This window comes from Zootoca vivipara, chromosome Z, assembly GCF_963506605.1.
Source record: "Zootoca vivipara chromosome Z, rZooViv1.1, whole genome shotgun sequence".
Lineage (NCBI taxonomy): Eukaryota > Metazoa > Chordata > Lepidosauria > Squamata > Lacertidae > Zootoca > Zootoca vivipara.
The window spans coordinates 45,628,982-45,651,464 of NC_083294.1; the positions used below are offsets into that span (position 1 = coordinate 45,628,982).

Here is a 22,483-nt window from a genome sequence, read left to right on the forward strand (position 1 = left end):
GTGTATTAAAGTAATAGCACAGCCAAGTATGTACTGTAACATAGAGTTTATTGTAGTGTATTACAGAGTTCCAGCGAGAACGTCTATCATTTGCTGGTTCAGGGTGCAGGATTTGGATCCTCTGCCGGATTGGTTTCCGCTGGAGGGTTTCCTTGCCATTGGTTCCCACCAAAATGTATCTTTTCCCTGCTAGTTCTCTGTTACTATATAAGCCCCAGTTTTCCCCATTCCTGTGTTCTGGCTCTTACCTGTTCTTTGAAGTAAAGAGATGTTGTATCAGATCCTCGCCTCCTGTTTCTTATTTGCACTGAGCTGAAATTACTGAAGACCCACTACACTACAATAGGAAGAAGAAGAAGAAGAAGAAGAAGAAGAAGAAGAAGAAGAAGAAGAAGAAGAAGAAGAAGAAGAAGAAGAAGAAGAAGAAGAAGAAGAAATACATTTAAAAGGACATGGTTGTTTAACAGCTTCCCCTAGATGAAGATGGTCTTCAGGAAGTGAAAGCATTCACTAGCGCCCCCTGCTGGTTAGAAGCACCTGCCCTTCAGGCCCTTATTGTTGACTGTGAAGCAATCTGTGCAAAGACCTTTGCGTTTTCTTCTGAGCCTTCCTGGGAGTACAGTGGGTTTGCTTTGTTCTGCATTTGCTGCTTTATCTGTTTCCTTTTATCTGTTGCTTTACACTTGTGAGAGGCATAGCTCAGTGGCAGAGGGGCAGAAGATCCATGGTTCAATCCTGGCATCTCCACTTAAGAGGGTGGGGTCTCATGGGATGGCTGGGTAAAGACCCTTCTCTGCCACAGCCCTGGGGAGCTGCTGGTGGTCAGAGCAGATCACAAATGGGCAGGATGGGCAAATAGTTTGGCCAAATATCCCCAAAATCCAATCATTCTGGACAAGAACCATACGAGAAATTTGTAAGATAACTAAGCAAGTGCTAGAAATCACCCCAGAACTGGCCTTATTAAACATCTTTCAAGACAACAACGCCCACGCAGATTACAAATAACTCATAACCCACCTATTGTCAGCAACCAGAAACATCATAACCAGACACTGGAAAGACCTGTCAGGAGCAAACATGGACCAATGGTATCAAGTAGTATGGGAAACGGCCCTACTAGAAAAACTAACCAGCAAGCTGAAAATCACACGAGGACAAACAGAAGAAGACACCTTCACCCCAATATGGTTCCCCTTCATCACTTACACAGCCCAACAAGATAATGACAAAAACCCACCGTCAGCATTCAAATCAATATGGTTAAACTAATCAAAAGCACCCACCCACCCCCACTCACACAAGAAACCAAAGACCACCACAGCCACCCACAAATGAATAATCACACCCTACGCCAGGGGTCAGCAAACTTTTTCAGCAGGGGGCCAGTCCACTGTCCCTCAGACCTTGTGGGGGGCCGGACTATATTTTGAAAAAAGAAAGAACGAATTCCGATGCCCCACAAATAACCCAGAGATGCATTTTAAAGTGAAATCACACATTCTACTCATGTAAAAACATGCTGAATACCGGACCGTCTGCGGGCCAGATTTAGAAGGCGATTGGGCCGCATCTGGCCCCCGGGCCTTAGTTTGGGGACCCCTGCCCTACGCCAACCCCCGACCTCTCTCAGCAACAAAGGAGTACAAGCGAACAACAGAGAACCTGCACAAACAATGCTGACACTGAACCCCTACATATATCTAGGAAAACAGAAACATAGGCAACCCACCCCACCCACCCCACCCACCTCTACCCCCCTTCCTCCTAATGTCTCAACAAGCAAGATTGATGTATAACAATGGAAAAAATATGAGACACTGCATTACCTTTGTAAACCAAGAAAATCCTCAATAAAAAATTTAAAAAAAAATAGTTTGGCCAAATATGTGACAGCTTCCTGGGTCCTTTTTATGATATTGATTTGTTGCTGAATTGGCTATTTTTTCAATCAGTAGTTTTTTAATTTTGCTTACTTATCAAACCTTTATTAGGCATTATGCAAATAAAACCATAAAAGAGAAAATAACATATAAAAGCCTTGAAATATATATAAAAAGGCAGCAGTTGGATACATACATATATATATATATACATATAGAGTCAGTGGTTTTCCTTGTTAACCTGCTCCTTGGAGGACTGCTACCAAAAACTCGGCTACCCCCGCCGTTACCCTTTGGTCAACGTCAGACAGGCAGAATCCCACACATTCACCTTGCTGGGGTTAATTTTGCACCTTTTTATTTTAGTTGTGTTGTGTTATTGCTGCAAGTGGATTTTCTTTTATTTTAAAAGGAACTTGGCAGCAAGATGAGCTACAATTGTTGGAAATAAATGAAGGAGGAGTTGGGGCACCAGGGGCCACTACAGAGAACTCCCTTCCCATCCCTCCTCCCACTAATGCAGGACTGTTGAAACTTATAGAATCATATTCATTGTACTCTCAGATTGAGACTCGGTGGAGCTTGGTGAACGATGAGCTTCTGGGGAGCTGGAGAGGGAGAGGAAAGGGGCTGGAATGTGTGAGGCCAGGACATAACAACAACAGAGAGAGGTAGGGCTTGCACCTCTGAAACACCAGGGATACGTCACACCCACAATATTCTGTGTGCTGCTCAATGAGGCACCATAGGGTTGTACCAATGCTAGGCCTTAGGTTCATTTATTTTAATGGGTTTCCCCCTTGAGTAGGACTTGGGTGGATACAGCCTGTAAGAGTTGGATGGGTTGTCAGAGGTCATCTAGTGCAGCCCTCTTCTGCACGCGTGTTGGTGAAACCAAGGCTGGTCCATTTTGGGGATTTTCAGTTGGCTCCAAAGTCTGCCAAAGTATTCCATCTTCTGTTGCCTTTGCACTCATACTCTGCACTCGCATTCACTGCCATGTGTCCGTGTGTGTGTAAGAGAGAGAAAGTTTGTAAACTGGAATGGGTACAGTAAAATGTTAAATTTCTTGACTTTGCTGGGGATTTCCTGCCTCCTCCTTCCCAGTGACAAAATGCCCTGTGGCAGGAGAGCCTGAAGGAGCCCCTGCTGCTGATCCAGCTGCATCAGAGTCCATTGACAAAATCCCAGACCCTCCCTAACTATCTGTTTGATTTTTAAAAAATAAATGGGCTCGATGCAGTGGCCCATCTTGTTTTTATTTAGATTTCAAAGTGGGTTGTTACTTTCTTTTTCCCAAAAGAGAGGCAGCAAAGGAATACTGAAAATTAAATATTTAGCCTGTCAGAAGTGCAAAGGGACTTAAGCTTCACAAATACCCTTCTGAGGCAGGGAGTATTAATGTTCCCATTTCCCAGTTGACAATGGTCCGAGGACACTCAGTGTCACCATTACTGGGTAAACCAAGCAAGGCTCAAAAGTTGTTATCTTTTCAGCAACATGCAGGTCACCCTTGCTTTTCTTGCCTCTTTGATAGCTGTGCCTTGGTAGCACTGCCCTTCTTGCTCATCTGTGGGTCAACATCCCCACCTTTCTCAACCTCCTGATTCAATTCATCCTTGATGGGTGTTAGGTGTCAAAGAACAAATAATTCTTTCCCCTCCATGCTCACGGCACAGTCTTCATGGCAGCAATGCAATTACGGGAGAGGATAAGATGTTGCTCAACTTAATGCTCTGTCCAACCTCAAGGCCATCCACCAGACTGTGCTTGGCATCTCCTTCAGAAGGCCCAGAGGCATGGCAACATGAAGGCATTCTCTGGCATTGGCACCTAGCAATCACTCCCCCCCCCAATTCTCCTGTGGCTGCCTGGCTGGGTGCCAGCCTCACATTGCCTTTCATGTTCTCCTTTTGCTTGCAAGGCATGAGTCAAAGGTTGGCCTTTTATGGTGCTGAAAATGGGGTGAGGATGGTGAGGATTGTGAACAGAGGGGAGAGCAGAAGGGAGCCAGGCACAGATATATAAAACCCCTGCCATATACCCTACCCACTAGGTTTATTTTTACATTGTGTGTGTGTGTGTTTTCTCTGCTGCAATGCACAGGCTTGCTATGGCAGCTCAAAAGTAAATCTCCTTCTCTTCCTGGCTTTTGGCATGACTTTATCTGCCCTTGCAGAGCTTTCCAGAAATGTTAGCGTCCAGCAAAAGGCGGCTGGTTGGTGATGACTCGGTACCTGGAAAGTTTGTGCCAAGCGAGATGAGAGGCATAATTCAAATTGTGTTTCCCCTGTGGAATGTCCCCCACCCCTTAACCCTTCCCCCATTTTTTGTTGTTGACATGGAAAGCACATATTTGAAGGCTTACAGCTGCTGGTCGCTGTCATTCCTGTTGCATGTTGAAGCAAGTCCAGAAGATCTTTGCGTTCGATGTGCTACCAGTTTGAAAAACCAAACATCCAAGCCCAGCCAGCCACTCACCACTAGAAGGGAGCTTTTACACACACAAATGCACTCGGAGAGAGTGGGTGTGTGCTGGTGCTTTCAAGAGAAGAGTTGCTGGTGTGAGGAGGTGCCTCTTCTCCTGCTCGAAAATGCCAGCGGAGCTAACGAATATCCTTGCAAAAGGTCTGTCTAACTAGAAGCACAAAGTACAGGACTGGAGCATAAGAGGAGGGAGGCTGGGGAAACTGAATTAGCACAGGTTGTCAAAATTGCCACATGGGTGTAGCCTGCCTGGTTCAGCTCCGGAGCTGATTTTGGGAGGCTGCCTGGAAGAGCTTGTGTGGCGGGGTAGGGTGGGGGAGAGAATCTTGGCAGGACCAAGAGATTTAATTGAGAACTGGCTCCCTGGCAGGAATGTTTGCATCATACAGAAGCCATTAACGTGATTGGGCTCCCTTGTCCTCTGCGAATGTGCCATGTGGTGTGTGGTCTGTGCTCCCCAATGGAATCCTGCTTTGTGGTTGCTTTTGCTGGAGTGAATAGAGAAGAATTCTCAACACTACGTAAGGTGTCTGGATTCTTCTCTCTCTCCATCCCCCCCACCCTCAACCCACATCTCCCACACCTCAGGCTGCTCCTTTAAAGGAAAGGAATGTTGTGGTGAAAACCTGGGAATTTTGAAATGCAGTTCTTCTGCCAAAATGAATCTAGTAGGGCAAAGTGTGTGTAAAAATACATATGATAAGTGAAAAATGGCACAGGAGAGTCAGCATTACATTAGGGAATGTTGGTTTGCAAAACAAAATGTGTGCATTTGGCAAAATTGTGCAGTGAAATGTGTGTATTAGGAGAGATTTTCACTACAATCCTGATGAATTTTCATGAAGAAAAGTTGTGCAAATGTGGAGAACGAGAACTGAAGATTGTAAAAATGGGAAATGGACACCCCTCCAAAAAGGTAGAGCAAGATTATCCCAGAACTGGTGTGCCAAGAGAGCCTTAAAAGCTCCCCACCTTACTAGCATTTAACTTGTGGAATTTCAACCAGCCAGGCTTCAGCAGCATATGGTTGAAATCAAGATGTGGGTATATTGTACTGATAGACCTGGAGTCCTCAAACCCTCTCTTAAAGTCATTTGAACCGCTAGCAGTAGGTTCCCGCCCATATTCAATATTCTTTCCTTTCTTTATTCTAGAGCTGGCTTATGATCTGGACACAGACAACATCCCTTCAAGCAAGCAGCTCTGGGATCAGAAAAGCAAAGAGGTGTCAGTGATTCACAACCTTGGAACAGGCATCGTGATGCCGGGTCTGGATCTTTTGGCCTCTGTCCTAACGGTCCTACTTCTTCTGCTTGCCAAATAGTTGTGGAACTACCTCCTCATTGAATTTGTGACATTCCTTTTGTGAAGATTGCTCACAAGCTCTCTTTCTCCTCCCAAGGCATGTGGAAAGAGCAGCTTCAAATAAGTTTCATTTTTTAAACATTCAAATAAGACTCGAGGGAGGGACTCGTTGTAGATGTAGTGAACAAAGGAAAGTTCTTGTGTTTTGGAGAAGTCTTGCCTAATCATAAGAGGGTAAATATACCTCAACATTTGCATCCCTTAAGAGATTTATGAAGATGGAAGTTTTTCATTGCTTTTTAGAACAACGGCCTTGTTTCATCTTGAGTTAATTGGCATGGTCACTTAAAAATGGCATTGAGCTTCATCCACTGGCTTTTAAGTACAGCATATACATATTCAGTAACTGGACGAATTTTAGTGGACACTCACCTGAGAAACCTACAATGGGAATATTACAATGTCCCAAAGCAGCGATGACATGTTTTCACTCTGAGGGCTGGACCCCTGTACTGAATTTTCAACATCTGTAGCAAGATTGGCATGAGGCATCCAGACTGAGCTGTTGTTGTTTTGGAACTCTGGATTGTGGTTAATTATGAGCTACATATACAAATGTTGGAGAAATGTTTATGTGTGTTACATGGCTGCCTAGACAGCTCCCTGAATTGCAAACAAACAGATCACTTCCTGGAAAAGATGGGTGCTGGGAGTTGGGAAGAAAATGGGCAGAACTACCGGTAATGCAAAGCCTGCCCTTGTGGAGCAGACCTGATTGGTGATGGGAAGATAGGCAATTCTGGAGAGGCCTCCACGCTGTAGGAAGAGGCAACAAGCCCTTTGCAGAGAACACAAAACAGCAAGCATGTCATTTTAAATAAATTTCTAAAAAAACAAACCACCGACAACTAAATGGTGTTTTATTTATCATTGGTGTTGTGCTCAGAGGCTGCATTTTGAGTCTTTGGAGGTCAGCCCAGTTGGGCCGCTTTGGGTTTATAATTTGCTGTTGAGGCAGCCAGGCAGTATTTTTAGGAGAAATAGATTCCAGCGCCACATGAGGCAAGTTGATCTATAGTGGTGGGTGTGCATGTGTGTGTTTCTGCATTCATTGCAGCTGCAAGACTACACACACGCTTCAATGTCTGCCTTTAAAGCTGCGATCCCATGCACAGTTTTATGTGGGGAAAGGCCCATTGAATTCAGAGGGACCTACATCTGAGTAGCTGCACATCAGGGAACCTGCAGACCTCTAGGGGTTGCTGGACTAAAACTCCCATCATCCCTGGCCATTGATCATGCTGGGAGTTGGAGTCCAGCAGCATCAGGAGAGCTGCAGGCTGCACCATCTCTGATCTAAGAAGATAAACTCCTCTTTTGAATAGGGGCAACCCTCCCTCCCTCCCTTGCATACAGCAGGCAAAGCTTCGTCGTAGATCACAGGTGGCCCTCCTGGTATTGTGGGGTTGCAACTCCTAACAACCCTGACTGTTGGCCAGGCTGACCAGGGCTGATAAGAGTTGGGCGTCCCACAGTATCTGCAGAGGGGGCACCCTCCCTGCAATAAGGGGTTTGGGTGGGAAACATTTGCAGACATCAACACAAATGTCTCAACTTTCCATCTGCCCTGGCTCTCGTTTGCGGGGATTTAAATTTTTTTTTAAGTTCCATATCTGAAGCTCTTTCCATTAAATTCTCATTTGTGATGTGAACACCTTACCTCACCTCCACACTTTTTTTTGGCAAATAACTCTTGAAATTCATAACACATGAGATGCACTTTGTTTTAACGCAACTTTGCTATAAGGTTGTGGTTTTTTGGTTTTTGTTTGCTAGGCATTTGAAGAAGAGAGAGGAATAGCATTCTGGTGTTTTTCTTTGTTGCATTGTTGTTCCTAGCTAGGGATAAAAGGGTGTGGAGAGCTTTCCTCAACAAAAATGGATCACAGGAATGTGCAAGAAACAAAAGGTCTCCCCAAAAGATAAAGGAAATGTTTGAGGAAGGTAAGAACTGGAGAGTGTCCGGTTTTAAAATGAACCAGTAACCTTCCATAAATGCAGCCTAAGTTGTAAATGCTTGCTCATGATTTCACACAAGAACCCATTGCAGCCCTGGGAAGCCCCAGTGGCTGAATGCATGCAGTGTGTGTGTGTGTGTGTGTGTGTGTGTGTGTGTGTGTGTGTGTGTAAAAGGCATGTGGGTTTGTGTCCACTTTTCACCGAAACCGCTTGACCGATGGCATTCACATTTTGACACAATGTCCCAAGCGAATGTCCAAAGGTTCTTATAAAGTTTGCTAAGACAGATGTCACACCTGTGGCAGGTAAAACACCAAAAACCCCGTGTTTCAAAACACACCACTCAGACGAAAGTGCATGCTGGGAAAAGAACTAGGTTGCAAACCAGCGCCCTCTAGTACTGCACCTATAAAACCTTCTCTCTCAACAGCACCTCGGCTCCTGTTTACATACTAGGCCGAAGCCTTTACAGACTAGGCTGAATGGAGGTACTGACTCGCCTGGGTGGGGGGTGGGCAGAGAAAGGGGTGTGATACGTCATGGGTCGGGATAGGGAGGGGGAATCACAGGGATAAACCGGGGGGAGGAGGGGGGAATCACAGGGATAAGCCGGGGGTTGGGGGCGGGATCATAGCTGCCAAGTTATCCCTTTTTTAAAGGGATTTTCCCTTATGCTGAATGGGCTTCCTCGCGAGAAAAGGGAAAACTTGGCAGCTATGGGCGGGATACTTCATGGATCAGCACAGGGTGGGGAAAATCACAGGGATGAGCCACAGCAATGTGTGGCAGGGCCAGCTAGTTTAAAATAAAACAGGAACCCTACTCGACCATACTCAAGGGCACTCCCAGCTGAGACTTGCACTCGCAGCGGCTATCCAGAAGCTTCCAGGAAGGCCATAAGCAGGGCTTGGTGGCAACAGTCCTCTCTGGCTGTTGCTCACCAGCAGCAGGTATTTACAGATAGACTGCCTGTGGACATGGAGTCTCCATCATATATATTATGGCTAGTGATAACTGATAAGACATCTCCCCTATGAATTTATTTAATCTTTTAAAGCAGGGGTAGGCAACCTAAGGCCCGTGGGCCAGATGCGGCCCAATCGCCTTCTCAATGCGGCCCGCGGATGGTCCGGGAATCGGCATGTTTTTACATGAATAGACTGTGTGCTGTTATTTAAAATGCATCTCTGGTTATTTGTGAAGCATGGGAATTCATTCATTCCCCACCCCCCACCCCCAAAAAATAGTCCGGCCCACCACATGCTCCTAGGGATGGTGGACTGGCCCACGTCTGAAAAAGGTTGCTGACCCCTGTTTTAAAGGCATCTCTCCTGTAGCTTCAGGTTCCCAAAATTAAGGTGCACCATGAAGGAAATACTAAATTTGCTCTCAGGACCACAGGATTATTTCCATCTTAACTCAAGGAGCTGATATTGATCTACACTACAGAAACTTGTAGGTGCTGCAAAGGTAGCTTTTCATGTGGTCCAGTGTTTTCTTTTGTACTAAATTTCCTCTTCCCGTCACTCTCATCCATCACTTGGTAACCACAGGGTTAGTACTGAGGCTGAGGGTTTTAGCACAAGCCGTGGAACCCATGCACTAATGAGTAAGAGAACTGCTACTGAGCATGTCCAAAGTGCATTTTCTGCACCACTGAGTGACAGCCCATGCCTGCACACATATGGAACAAAGGGGCAGGACAGTGAGTGTGGCTTTCCCTTGCACTTGAACGAGAGCCAGAGTGAAGGAGCTGCTTCCCCCTTCGAATAAAATTTAGGTCGCTGCCCTGAATTTTCAGCTTTTTTCCTTTTTAAGTATGTCTCTCTTGTTCTCATACTTACAAAGACTTAATGGCGATGTGCAGACAGATATTCTACAAGGAAACTGCCCACCTTCCATCCCCCCCCCCCGGGCGAAGAGCTAAATTACCTGCTTTGCACAGAGAAGATCACAGCTTCAGTTCCCCAATGGCACCTCCAGATTGGGCTGGGAACGTCCCCTGCCTGAAACCCTGGAGAGCTGCTGCCAGTCAGTGTGGACAATACTGAGCTAGGTGAACCAGTGGTCTAAGGCAGTTCCTGAGTTGCTGGCCAATGCATACAGAGTTCTGGAGTGATGGATAAGCACTTACTTATTTAACAATTCCCAGTGTATTTAACTCGTAATGCTGCCGGCATCAACTGGGGGCTTGCCATGTCTCCCCACCCACGGCAGTGCCAGTTGGGGATTTAACCTCTTATTAGCACCAGATGCTTCTCTGCATCCACACATGAATTTCAAAGTAGAAAAGCTATAGCTCAGTTGGGAGAGCATGACTCTTAATCTCAGGGTTGCAGGTTCGAGTCCCACATTCAGCAAAAGATTCCTGCATTGCAGGGGGTTGGACTAGATGACCCTCGTGGTCCCTTCCAACTCTACAATACTATGATTCCATGGAGCTGGCTGAGTTGTGATTAAAAAGAATTCCCAAAGCCCCCATGCTCCTGTAGGCAGCTGGAAGCTTGGGGGTCCAATGCTCCCTGGCAATGCTATCCGTTTCAGTCAAGGAAGCAACTGACAAGGGGCTGTCCTCCACACTACGTATTGTTATGGTCTTCCAGGAGAGATGGCTTCCAACGACGACTGGAGCAGAAAAGCAGCAGGAGCCTGACGAGAGAGAGGATGGCTCTACTGAGACATGAAGGGCATCCAGACTTGGAACAGCTTCCTATCTGCTGAGTGTGATCCAGCCAGCGCAAAGAAAACAACCCCGAGCAACTTCCGGTCTGCCGTGCTGGCGGAGAGGCGCAGAAACCTCGAGCTCCAAGGTTTCTGGCTCTGGGGGAGGGGGGAATCCCGCGAGGGCCACGTGGATCCCCGTAAGAACCCTGGGTAGAGCGTCCCGGGCGAAGTAGCCCGGCAGAGCCCCAAGGTGTCAGGAGTATGGGCAGGAGTCAGGCTCTGGGGCCTGTAGTGCTTTGCAGGACTGGGGCCTGCCTCAGCTTGTGCTGGAGAAGCAAGGAGTGGCCACTCAGGTGAGGCCACTTGATATCTCACTGCACCTGGTGGCAGGAGCTGGGAGGGATAGAAGCTCAGCATTTCCCTTCAGCTCTTTGCCACAGCAACGCTATCCCTGCCTGGTTGCATCTGGCCTCTTGCTCCTTGCTCCTTGTTCCTTGGACCCTTGCCTTGCCGCCGCCTTGCTCCTTGGACCCTCGCCTTGCCGCCGCCTTGATCCTCGACCCTTGGACTTCGCCCTGCTGACGCCTTGCTCCTTGATTCCCAGACCTTCGCCTCTGCCTTGCTCCTTGACCCTGTGACTGCCTGCTGCTGGACCCTCAGCCCTGCACCTGTTCCTGCTTCTACATCACCATCTTGCCTCTGGTCCTGACGTCCTCAGTCAGGGCTTCAATCGCCCACCGACCGGACCGTGACACAAGGCGACTCCTCCGCTGCCTGGTAAGCTCGTTAGAGCCCCGAGAGCCAGCAGAGTGGCAGTCGCGGGAGCCATTTTGGGAGCCATTGTTACCTCCACAAAGCGAAGCTCCGAGCCTACAGCCTGCAAGCGGCGGATTCTTCCTGTTAAAAGATCAGATTTGGACCAAGTAAGTCAAAATTTGTGAATTGGACTGAGAAATTTGGCGCTGGGAGGAGGCTTAAAAGGGAAGTGCCCCCCCCAATTGAGTAACGGATGATGCAGTAAAACTATGGAAAGCTCAGAAGCTTTGCTTTAAAAGAAAACTTTTTCCTGATGCAGAGTTAGGGAAAAGGACAAAGTGTTTATAAATCTCTGTAAAAGACTGTGATTTGTTAAGGGGAAACCCCCCTGTGAACTTGGAGTCGGGTCAAAGGAAGGACCGGCTAGCCGTCTTTATGACGTCACAATAGAAAAGAATGTGACTGTCTGTATAAGCCTGAGACTGAGAGCTGCAGACAAGTAAAAGAGTAAGTTTCAAAAATAAATCTTAAGGCTGCTCAGTGCTGAATTTGAGACTGAACATTAAGAGAAAAGTAATGAAATAGAGGTTGGATCCAGTTCAGACGGGATTTTATTTTTTTATATATTTGTAAAATATAAGACAAGGACAACAACAATACCACTTCCTGCCTGCCACAATTATGGAGGCGGAGAGCACCAACAGGTTGCAAGAGAAGGTTCTGGACTGTGAGAAGAATGCTACACAGTGGGACTTGATTTTGACAACAATTTTGGAAATGACAGAGGAGATCCGTAATCCTAAAGGAGCTGTAACAAGTATGGATGAGAGGATTGATGAATTAATAGAACCGAACTTTGAAATAGACAATCCACATGAATTTAGTGAGGAAGAAAAGGAAGAAGAGGAAGGATTAGAAGAAGACGCATGCTGTGATATGACTTCAGGGAAAATTCTGGAAATGGCAGAGGAGAACCGTAACTCTGAAGGAAACGCAACAATTACGGGAGAGCAGATTGCTGAACCAACAGAACTGATTTCTGAGACAGAAGAGGATGAAGAAGAAATCACTGTTTCACCGGTGGGAGGGGTGGAACAGGGAAGGGTTTTGATTCAAAAGTCCCTCAAAAGGGGGGAAAACAAAAAGGTTGTTACCCCAGTGAGAGAGGGGGAGAAGGAAGCAGGAGGGGGGCAGAAAGAGAATGAGATTGAAAATAAAATGTTGGGAATACAGCAGGGGGGAAGGGTTGAGCAAAATTTAGGTTGGGACAGAGCAGGAGTGGGGTGAAGAGGAATTGAAGTAATTTTTACAGGTTGATAAAACACAGTTTGAACTCGGAAAGCATCAAAGAGCTGGCTGAAATCTCTGGAGACACCGATTCCAAGGAAAGGGGGTAGATTTACTTTCGAGGGTGGGAATTAAAAGGGGGGGAGAGATTTTGAAAATTAATCTTGAATATTTTTGGGTAAAAGGGTAGAGAATGTTGGGTAATAAAGGTAAAGAGAAGTATGAAGGGTAAATGGTTAAAAAGAAGTTACAAATTGGAAGAAAGAATGTAATTTTAGATTTGGAAACTGCAATAATTAGTGAACAATAAGGAACTCAAGAAGGGGGAATGAGGAAGTCCGAAATGCTTAGATTAGAAATTGAAAAAATATGATTATGTCTTTTTACTATTTTTGTGGGTTTTTCCTTTCTACTTTTTCTTCACTCTTCTATACAAAATGAATAAGAATTATGTATGAACTAGTGTCGTTCAGCCTGTTTAGAAAATGGGCGCTAGAGGATATGTGAGAGGAGCAGCGGGGCCGCGGCCTTCCCTCTCTCTCTCTGCGCTCGGCCGCGGGGCGCGCCAGGAACACAAGTAAACAAACTCGCTCTCCCGTCGTGCCCCGCAGCTGAGCGCAGAGAGGGAGGGAAGGCCGCGGCCTCGTCGCTCCTCTCACGGGCTCCTCCGTCGCTGCCCATGGAGGCCGGCCCCCTGAGGGCGAGGAGCTCAGGACGGGCAGAGGCCAGGGAAGGTGAGGCAGGCTTGGCCCGGGCTGCTCCCGCTGCTGCTGTTACCGCCGCCACCGCCTCCTTCCTTCACCAGAACAACGGAGGCTGGTGACGAAGGTGGCTCCGGGGGCGCCCATGGCTGTTGCGGGGCTGAAGCCGGGGTGACGGTGGTGGGAGGGGGAGGGGATCCTCTAGGCCAGTGTTTCTCAACCTTTTTTTGGCCAAGGCACACTTGTTCCATGAAAAAAATCACGAGGCACACCACCATTAAAAAAGTTAAAAAATTTAGCTCTGTGCCGCCCTATATTGACTATATAATTATGACTGTAAGAAACACTTGCCAATTGCTGTGTTGGTTGCAATCTCCTGTAATAAGGCTTCACAAGCCGCTGATTTCTCTGCCAGCACAATCCTTTGCTCAGCAAGTTTCAGGTTGAGCTCATCCAGCCAGCTTCTTTAAGTTTGTCTAAAACCACCCTCCCGTGGTGGTGGCTGTTGAGAGCTGCGCTCGCCCCGCGTCGTGACCCGGCCGGCTTCCTTTCCGGCGGTTCAGTGGTGACTATTGGCGGCCGCCAGGCACGTGACAATGCAAATCGCCCTTCTCGTCGCCACACGTCGCGGCACACCAGCCAGTGTCTCGCGGCACACTAGTGTGCTGCGGAACAGCGGTTGAGAAACGCTGCTCTAGGCGCCCATGGAGGCCAGCGCTGGGAGTGGCCCGCTAGCATAGCCTCCGGGCCGCATGAGAGTGTCCTGGGCGCGCAACCAAGATATTGTCTCTGCGTCCAATCCCTGTGTCCCTGGGGCACATGCGCATTAGCGCGGAAAACGGGACACACGGAATCTGGACGCAGAGACACAGGGACTTTATTATATAGGATAAGATATGAAATGGGAGTTAAGATGTAATTTTTTGATGTCTACTTAAGAGTGGAAATGGTATGAGTTAATTATTAAAGGGCGGTAAAAAGGGGAAGTGAAGAAGTTTGAAGAAACAAGATGTGATTATATTGTTCTGTATTTTTGTATTTTTCTTTTTGTTTAATTCCCCCCCTATATGTGAAAATCAATAAAAATTATTTATAAAAAGAAAAAGAAAAGAAAACAACCCCGAGCTTGCTGTCCTGTTGGTCCTCCAGAGGACCATCTGCTTGCCTGGAAGCCACGGAGCCTTTCTGTCAATTGTTGTGGCCTTTGGTCTGCACTGCACCCCTGCTTGGACCTTCTGTCATCCTTTCCCCCCCCCCCGGGGGGGGGGTTTGCTGTACTGCTTTTATCTTACATAAGATCAGAAATAAGTATGGGTGTTTTTTGCTCGGAAGTGGTCAAAGTGGTTACAATGCTTTCCCCTTTACTGTTTGATCAACAACCCTGTGAGGTAGGCTAGGCTGTGGGACTGTGGCTTGCATCCAAAGTAGTGCTAAGTCACTAGCTCTGTTAGCACAAGGATTTCTCCTTGTGTGATGGAACACACCCCATTCTCCCCCCCCCACGTGATTCCTGTAAACCTGCTTGGGGCGGGGGCTCCCAGCCCTCCAGAGCAGATTTGAGATGGGCATGGAGGAGAGAAAGGGGAGCAAGTTCCATTTCACCAATGTAAATTCTTGCACTAGAGAACAATGACATTGGATACCACCCAAGGTCCAAAATCGCCCATTGAGCTTCATGGCTGAGCAGGGATTTGAACCTTGCTCTCCCAAGTCCAACCCTCTAACCACTACACCAAGCTGCCTCTTGTGGTACTTGTACAGAGTAACAAGCTCAGAGATGCTTCCCCTGCTGACAAGGATACTGAATCTAGAGAGGCATTCTAAGGGGAGAGGCAGTGAAAGTGGCTTTCACACACACTAGCTATAGTCTGTGGGGCGTGCTTTCGAACCACTCTCATCATGCTCAGAAGCCCTCTTCACATATACTCATGTGGAGGCGGAGGGGGCCCCACTGCTGGCCCCACCCACAACATCCACAGAGTGGGTGCATGGGCACCTGAAAAGAAGTCACTTCACCTGAGTGCATTGGGCCACCACATGATCAGAACACCTGTGTCCACTGCTTTTTTCTGGGGGGACGCAGGGGTACACATACCCCTAAACATTTTGTGAATCTTTGTACTTTTGTCCATTTACTGTATTTATTTTTCCTGATTTGAACTATAAAATGGTTTTCTTGAGTCAAAATGAGAGTACCCCTAAACATTTTTAAAGAAAAAAAGTGTCATAATCCATGGAGATGCTGACTGCTAAGGTGGCATGATGCCCAGGGAAGTGGGAGGTTGCCACATCGTGGTCACCCAGAGAGGGATGAACAGCAAGAGTAGGCAAAGACAGCATCTTGGAGAGAGATGAAGATGTGGGTTCAGGACCACAGGTAGCACAGCTGAGCCCAAATGTCCTTGTTGGGCCATGGAGCAACAGGCTGATTTTATCACAGGCCTGGGTAATCATTGATTGGAGGCCTCACACCTTAACTTTTACCTTCTGGCTAAAGGGTTTCTTCAAGGTTAAGGGGTTTCCAGCTATGAGGGCTGTCAAGCAAGCGTTTTTCAGGCCACCCTCCCTTACTGTGCTGTGTCATCTCTTACACGAAATGGGATTTGTCTGCTGAGCTCTCCAAATCTCCTGCAACTTTATATCAGAGGCTGGTTCAGAATAGGGTCTTCAAGGCAAAGACAACTGGCTGGATGTGCCCATCCTCCTGGCACAGCAGCAGTACAGCTCCTAAAATGTAAGGTGAGGCACCTGTGGAGACAATAGTCTTTTTCTGTGGGGCAATGTCAAAAGAATAGGCACCACTCTTTGGTCATTTTAAAGGAGCATTCCTGACGCAGGCCCCAGACAAATGCATTGTTCAGTTTTAACAGCTGGCAGAGTGGGCCAGTAACATTAGATAGGCAGGGCAAAATTGCACCAAGAAGTTCAGAATTCCTAGAAACTGGCAGGCCTCTGTGGTAGATTTAGGTGGTAAATACTTGAGGTGTTGTGTTCCTTGTGTTTCTGGTTATGGTCTTTGGTCCTGTCCTCTGTTCTTGGTTGGTCTTTGGTCCTAACTCCAAGCTCATGACTTGCTCTGGACTGCTGCTCATGACACAGCCATGATGCAAAAGGACAGCCTTGGGGGCCTTCCAGATGTTCTGGACTCACATCAGCCCCAGCTGGTCTGGCAAATGCTCTGGGGTGAGAGGGCATTGCAATTCAACAACAGAGGATCTCAGGGTTGGGAAGACAGTCCAAAGAGTTTCATGGCCAAGCGAGGATTTGAACCTGGCCCAGTCCTAGTCTGATGCGCTAAGCACTACACCCCACTGCTTCTCTGCTTCCACTGTTTCTGCCACTGCTGCTAGGGCTGTCTCCAGATTCCAAGACAAGAAGAGCTATCACACAGGCAGTACCCCTCTCAGTTTTCCCTTGTCTTCCTTAGAATGATTTGCACCACCACCCAGCGTTGTGCTTTCATTGTCTTTACACACCCACAGCTAATTACTACAACTTCTCCAAATAATTACCGGTACCAATGCCCTTTGTTAGGAAAGAGGCTATTGATTAGTTTAGACAAATAAGAATTGGAACTGATTATCAGAGATTAAGGGCCCACCCCCCCCAAAAAATGCTGCAGATTTGGCAACTGCAGTTTTGCTTTTTGGAGAAACTAAAATGTGCACCTAAAAGCCCTGTGTTCCTTCAGCCTCCAGGCATATTAAAAATCAAGCTTGTTGCCAAGTTGGGAAAATAAACACCCAGCAAACACAAGCCAGAGGGGCTGTTTAATTCTAAATGTTAAGGAGAGTGACAGTTGTGTACATTCCATCCCCAAAAGAGGGATTAACAAGGGTGACCTTTCCTCTCCCCACAAAATGAACGTTTGTTGTGTATCTGCAAAATGACTTGGGTCCTCTCCAGCCTCAACCCAAACCTACCAGCATTATGCAGCCCCAGATGATTGCACATGAGTGGTGGCGGCTCCCTGACCTGAAATGGTTCTCCACTTCTGCTCCAGAGGTTAGAATTCCCACACAGTTTGGGGAACTTGTGATTTATCTCAGACATTTCCCTCTACTAAGTGACTGCATTACAAGATGGGGAACAGCAGCTTTTCTTGTTTGCTTCTCTGGGGGGCAGGGGTGGGGGGAGTTATTAGAGACAACCTCTGTGGGGTTGACACCAAATTGGGAGCAGTGGCTAAAGCCTCAGAAGACAGAATCTGGGTTCAATATGACCTTAACAGATCTTAACTGGGCCAAAACTAACAAAATGAATTTCAAGAGGGACAAATGTAAAGTTCTGCACTTAGGCAGGAAGAACAAACTACACAAATATAAGATGAGGGTGATAGAAGAAGAAGAAAAACTGCTCCTTTTCTCTTATGGGGTACCCAAGAGCTCATATAGAGTCCTTTTGTAAGTTCTCTATCAGTAGGAGAAAATAACAGAGACCAACCAGAGAAAATTGAGAAGCAAAGCAGCTAGTAAGCCTGATCTTTATTAAAGCTGTTGCAAGGGGGTGCTCCCCTCCCAGGCAGGAGAAAGGAGGAGGACCCAGAACAAAGGTGTGCCTGCCCTTATATAGACATTTTAAATTGCCCGCCCTGGAGTCCAGGACCACCCCCAGAAACATCATACATACATCACAGAAAAGGCGGTCTACAATAGAAATATAAGTGCGCTTTTTATCTCCTGTCTGGCAAGTTACCTGGTTGCATTATCTGGGTTTTGGCCACTCTTTTGTTATTATAACTATTTAATTCCTGAATCTAGGCCACAGGCTCACACCCTGCTCATATCTTGAATGTGCCCTTAAGACAGGATTTGTGAGGACTACCAGTAGATATGTGAGGAAGAGACAATGGGGAGGTTTCCCACTTTGACCTTGCAGAGAAATATTTGAGGTCAATTTGTTCAGGACCTAATCTGTGAGGTTTCAGACATGTGGTTTATATATACAGTTATGAACATTTAATTATTTTTATATATGACCTTAAAATTATTGTAACAAGAAACACCTGGCTTACTAATAGTACACGTGAAAAGGATCTACTGTATGAGTCTTAGGAGACCACAAGCTTCACATGAGTTCACAGAGTGATGCAGCAGCAAAAAAATCAAATGCTCTTCCGAGCTGCATCAACAGAAATCTTGTGCCCAGATCAAAGGAAGCAATAGTCGCACACTATTCTGCCTTAGTCAGACCCATGGGTGTAGCAAGGATTTTTGTTAGCAGAGGGGCACAACCTCAGTTAGCTATGCATTTTTATTGCTTTGGGGGCAGTTGCCCTCTCCACCCTGCCTTGGCTATGCCCATGGCTCAGACCCCACCTGGAATACTGTGTCCAATTCTGGGCACCACAATTTAAGAAGGATGTTGACAACCTGGAAGGTGGGGTAAAAGTGGCAGGATCATTAGGTGGGAGTGACCATGCTCTCCTGGAGTTTATTATACAGCGGAAAGGAGCAACCAAGCATACTAAGACTCAAATTCTAGACTTTAAGAAAGCCGACTTCAGAAAACTTAGGGAAACGCTGGGTGAAATCCCATGGACAGAAATACTAAAAGGGAAGGGAGTTCATGGTGGTTGGGAGTTTGTTAAAAGGGAAATAAAAAAATTCCTTCAGTAGCACCTTAAAGACCAACTAAGTTTATATTTTGGTATGAGCTTTCGTGTGCATGCACACTTCTTCAGATACACTAGAAACATATACTAGTGTATCTGAAGAAGTGTGCATGCACACGAAAGCTCATACCAAAATATAAACTTAGTTGGTCTTTAAGGTGCTACTGAAGGAATTTTTTTATTTTGCTTCGACTCAGACCAACACGGCTACCTATCTGTTAAAAGGGAGATATTAAAAGCACAACTTCAGGCAATACCAATGAGACGGAAACATGGAAGGTGCCTAAAGAAGCCAGGGGGGCTGTGATGTATGTGACAGTTATGGCAGTTGGCACAGGGTGTGTGTAACTCTTTAATAAACTAATAAACTATGACTGCAGTTTAGTAAAGACTGTTTTAGCAGCATTGCTTCCTCACTGCCAAAGTCCAGGGTTTCCTGGAGACATTACATGGTGTCAGAAGATGGATTCTTTTTGACCCCCGTGTCCTCTTGTGCTCCAAGGAAACCTAGCAGAGAATTGGAGACGATGGGAGCAAGCTTTTTGTGTGTATTTGACGGCTTCTGGAGCTGATCGCTTTTCGGCAAAGAGGCAGGTTGCTGTTTTGTTGAATTGTGTGGGAGAAGAGGCGGTACAGATTTATGAGACATTTAGTTTTCCTGATGATGAACCACATACTGTGGACGAGGTTCTGGAAGAATTTCAAAAGTACTGCACTCCACGAAAAAATGTGATATTTGAAAGGTATTTTTTTTAAAATCATCCTTGGAAGGTGGGGGACACTGTTGAACGTTTTGTAACTGAACTTAAATTAAGAGCTGGCAGGTGTGAGTTTGGTTCGGCATTTAATGAGTTGGTCAGAGATAAACTTGTGTTTAGTGCACCGGAGAGGTTGCAGCAGAAGTTGTTAAAGGAGTCTGACCTTACTCTCGAAAAGGCTGTAGAGACTTGTCAAATAGAACAAGTAACAGCAAACCAGCTCAGTGAGATGTCTACTATGATGAAACACCTCAATGAAACTGCAGAGATAAGAGAGAACTTTGAAGTCCCAGTACAGACTCTTGGGAATGTGAACTCATGTTTGGGGCAGAGACAAGACTATGGTGGATATAAAGGATGTCTTCAGTGTGGGAGCACACATAAGTTTCATAAATGTCTGGCATTAGGAAAGGTTTGTTATAAATGTGGCAAGAAAAACCATTTCGCCAGAATGTGTAAGGCATCTACAACTGGAGTTGCCAAAGATCAAAGAAGTCGCCAAGTTCATGATATGGACTTACACAGCCTGTTTATAGGAGTGCTATCTCAGGAAATGGACACTATAGCTGCACAGCCTCCAGGATGGTTTGCTGACATTTTTTTTGAGAGGATTGAAGGTGCAGTTTAAGCTTGATACTGGAGCTGAGACAAATGTTCTGCCGGTTGAAATATATGATAAGGTCCCAGGGAAGAAGAGTCTGGCCAAGACAAAGACAGCATTGATGGCCTATGGAGGGACACGGATAGCGCCTTTGGGCACAATTGTTCTTGAGACCAGCACCACCAGAAGGAGATTTTATGTTACTGATCAACCATTCCATTATTGGGAAGGGTGGCTTGTGAGGCTTTGAACTTGATATGTAGAGTTGATAATGTGCAACTACCAGAAGTGGTGTCAAAAGAGCAGTTAGTGACAATGTATTCTGATGTCTTTGAGGGGCTGGGAGAATTTGAAGGCTCCTACCACATAGAGGTGGTTCCTAGTGTTTCCCCTGTAGTTCATGCTTGTAGAAAAGTGCCGTATAGAGTTTTAGATAGACTGAAAGAGACCTTAGGCCAGATGGAAGAAGCTAAAGTAATTTCCAAAGTAGAGTGCCCTACTGAGTGGGTGAGTAGTTTGGTGATTACGGGGGGTGGGGGGTGGAAAACTGTGTGTATGCCTTGATCCTCGTGATCTAAACAAGGCAATCAGTAGACATTACTATACTATCCCCACAATTGATGATGTATTAAGTTCCTTAGCTGGTAAAAGATTCTTTACAATAGTGGATGAAAAGGATGGTTATTGGCAAGTGAAGTTAGATGAAAAGTCAGCGTTGTCGTGCACATTTAATACTCCGTGGGGAAGGTATTGCTTCAATCGTATGCCATTTGGGTTGAAATCATCCAGTGGCTATCTAAAGAACCTTTTAACTGAGTTATGATTTAAAAGAGATATGTACAAAAAATGGAAAAAGGGGGAAATCACCAGAGAGAAATTCAAACAAATAGCCAGCACGTGTAGAGACAAAGTCAGAAAAGCTAAAGCACAGAATGAACTCAAGCTTGCTAGAGAGGTTAAAAGCAACAAAAAGGGCTTTTATGGGTATGTCCGTAGCAAAAGGAAGAACAAGGAAACAGTGGGGTCACTTAGAGGAGAAGATGGTGAAATGCGAACAGGGGACAGAGAAAGGGCCGAACTCCTCAATGCCTTCTTTGCCTCAGTCTTCTCCAAAAAAAGAAAACAATGCCCGACCTGAAGAATATGAAGCAGATGATTCAGAATGGGAAACACAGCCCAGAACAAGGAAGGAGGTAGTACAAGAATACTTGGCTAGTTTAGATGTATTCAAGTCTCCAGGGCCAAACGAACTACATCCAAGAGTATTAAAAGAACTGGCAGAGGTGATTTTAGAACCACTGGCAGTAATCTTTGAGAATTCCTGGAGAACAGGCGATGTCCCAGCAGACTGGAGGGCAAATGTTGTCCCTATTTTCAAAAAGGGGGAAAGAGAGGACCCAAACAATTACCGCCCAGTCAGCCTGACATCAACACCGGGAAAGATTCTAGATCAGATCATTAAGCAAACGGTCTGTGAGCACCTAGAAAGAAACGCTGTGATCACTAAAAGTCAGCATGGGTTTCTGAAAAATAGGTCATGTCAGACTAATCTGATCTCATTTTTTGACAGAATTACAAGCCTGGTAGATGAAGGGAACGCTGTGGATGTAGCCTATCTTGATTTCAGCAAGGCCTTTGACAAGGTGCCCCAAGATATTCTTGTAAAGAAGCTGGTAGGGGCTTCCAGTCCAGCGCCAGCGCCGATCGGCGGGGTCTTTGTCTCGCTCCGAGACAGCCCGTCTTTGCTAGAGGAGGGAGGGCAGCGAGAGCAACGCTGCATCCCATAGAACCCCGGGTCGGGCGTCCCGGGGGCAAAACTGCTCGGCAGAGCCCAAAACCGGACTCCCCAACCGTCCGGCTGCCCTAGTAAGAGCGCCGGAGTGAGAAGGGTCGAAGTCGCGGGGGCCATTTTGAGCACCATCGTCGCTCTAGCGGGGAGAAGCTCCGAGCCGGAGGCGGAGAGCGCTGGATTCTTCCAAAAGAAAGAATTAGAAGTTAAGACTGTAAGTAAGCTCTCAAATTTGGATTGTTTTGAATATTAATCTGGACTAATTTGGATTTGGGAGAGAGGGAAATAAAACGGAAGCCACCCCCTCCCACCGGTAGCTAAGGAACAGTAAAATAAATACCCGAAGCCATGAACTGAATGTTTAAAAGGCATCCTCAAAAGACATAAAAGGTCCTCCCCTGGATGCAGGGTAAAAGGGGAGAAGGACGATTCTCTGCAGAATGATGAAAAAGAAAGAGGAAAACCTTTTGTTTCCCCGGGAGCCGGCAGCCCAGACAACCCAGCGAGCTGACGAGGATTTATAAATGAGTTTTACTTTATTTAGACTCTCAAGAAGCTAGGAGTATATGCTTTTGAAATGTTTGAATTGTGAAATGTTGGTTTGGACCTTTGTGAATCT

At 46.3% G+C, this 22,483-nt stretch overlaps 1 protein-coding gene across 3 annotated transcripts in view; it reads left to right on the forward strand.

The window, feature by feature from the left end:
* The window catches only part of GPC3 (glypican 3), a 225,059-nt gene extending 219,002 nt beyond the window's left edge, over nt 1–6,057 (forward strand). For all 3 annotated transcript variants that reach the window (XM_060270435.1, XM_060270437.1, XM_060270436.1), the window contains one exon: nt 5,525–6,057. In XM_060270435.1, the coding sequence (XP_060126418.1) occupies nt 5,525–5,694 (170 nt within the window). In that variant the 3' untranslated portion in view covers nt 5,695–6,057. The remainder of the gene's footprint in view (nt 1–5,524) is intronic.
* Nucleotides 6,058–22,483: the final 16,426 nt, after the last annotated feature.